Genomic DNA, 806 nt, shown 5'->3' with positions numbered 1-806 from the left:
CGCGGGCTCCGGTTTCTCCGGGATGCCCGGCTCCGGTTTGGGGGCGTTGCTGTCGGGGGACTGGGGACAACTGTCCATGCGCGAGGCCATCAGGCCGTTCTGGTATTCCTGCCGCGTGATCTGCGCCGGGAAAACAGCGGGGATGAGGTCAGGGAGGCTGATCCAGGGGTTTTCCTCGGCCTCGTGGTGGTGCTTTAGGATTTTAGCTTTTCTGGGGTTTTTTTTTAGATCTTGTAATTCTTTGGTGGTTTGGTAAAAGTCCGTAGGGACTGGTGGCTGCTGTTCTCCCGTTGTGCTCAGATAAAACAAACCCTCTCTAGGCCTGAAGCTCAAGGACACCTCACGGTCCCAGGCTTTGAAATATGTACACAAAGCGGGTTAAGGGGGCAACGAATTTGGGGTAATGACCTCATTACCTAAAGCTGTAATCGGAGGATTAACCCCCGATATGCAAATGGACCAAACCCGTAAAAGTTGGTCCAATTCGGGTGTAGCCTCTGAGGGGCTCGGAGTGCCCAAAGTGAACCTCGAAGGCCCTTCCGGTGCCTTGCAGCGGCTTCCTGGACAAGGTTAGGAGAAGAAAAGCAGGGATTTATTTGCAGGGCCTTCAAAGGATCACCCTGGGCACTCCAAAGGCTCCACCCAAGCTGGACGCGCTGGGCGGCGGGTTCCTCACCCCCGTTCTGAGTTTGGAAATCGGGGTTAATTCTCCAATCCTGATCGGGTTAACGAGGATGGGAAGGCTCACCTTGACGAACTGGAGGTCGGTGAGGGCGCGGACGCTGAAGTCGGCCACGTACTGGGCG

At 56.0% G+C, this 806-nt stretch overlaps 1 protein-coding gene across 1 annotated transcript in view; it reads right to left on the bottom strand.

The window, feature by feature from the left end:
• LOC103619115 (metal transporter CNNM4) overlaps positions 1-806 on the bottom strand; it is an 18,808-nt gene that overhangs the window by 4,815 nt on the left and 13,187 nt on the right. The window contains exons 10-11 of the mRNA XM_017739194.1: positions 749-799; positions 4-120 (exon numbers count right to left, since the gene is read on the bottom strand). Of these exons, the coding sequence (XP_017594683.1) occupies positions 4-120; positions 749-799 (168 nt within the window). The remainder of the gene's footprint in view (positions 1-3; positions 121-748; positions 800-806) is intronic.

This window comes from Corvus brachyrhynchos, unplaced genomic scaffold, assembly GCF_000691975.1.
Source record: "Corvus brachyrhynchos isolate BGI_N302 unplaced genomic scaffold, ASM69197v1 scaffold617, whole genome shotgun sequence".
Lineage (NCBI taxonomy): Eukaryota > Metazoa > Chordata > Aves > Passeriformes > Corvidae > Corvus > Corvus brachyrhynchos.
This window is presented reverse-complemented; position numbering and strand designations above follow the sequence as displayed.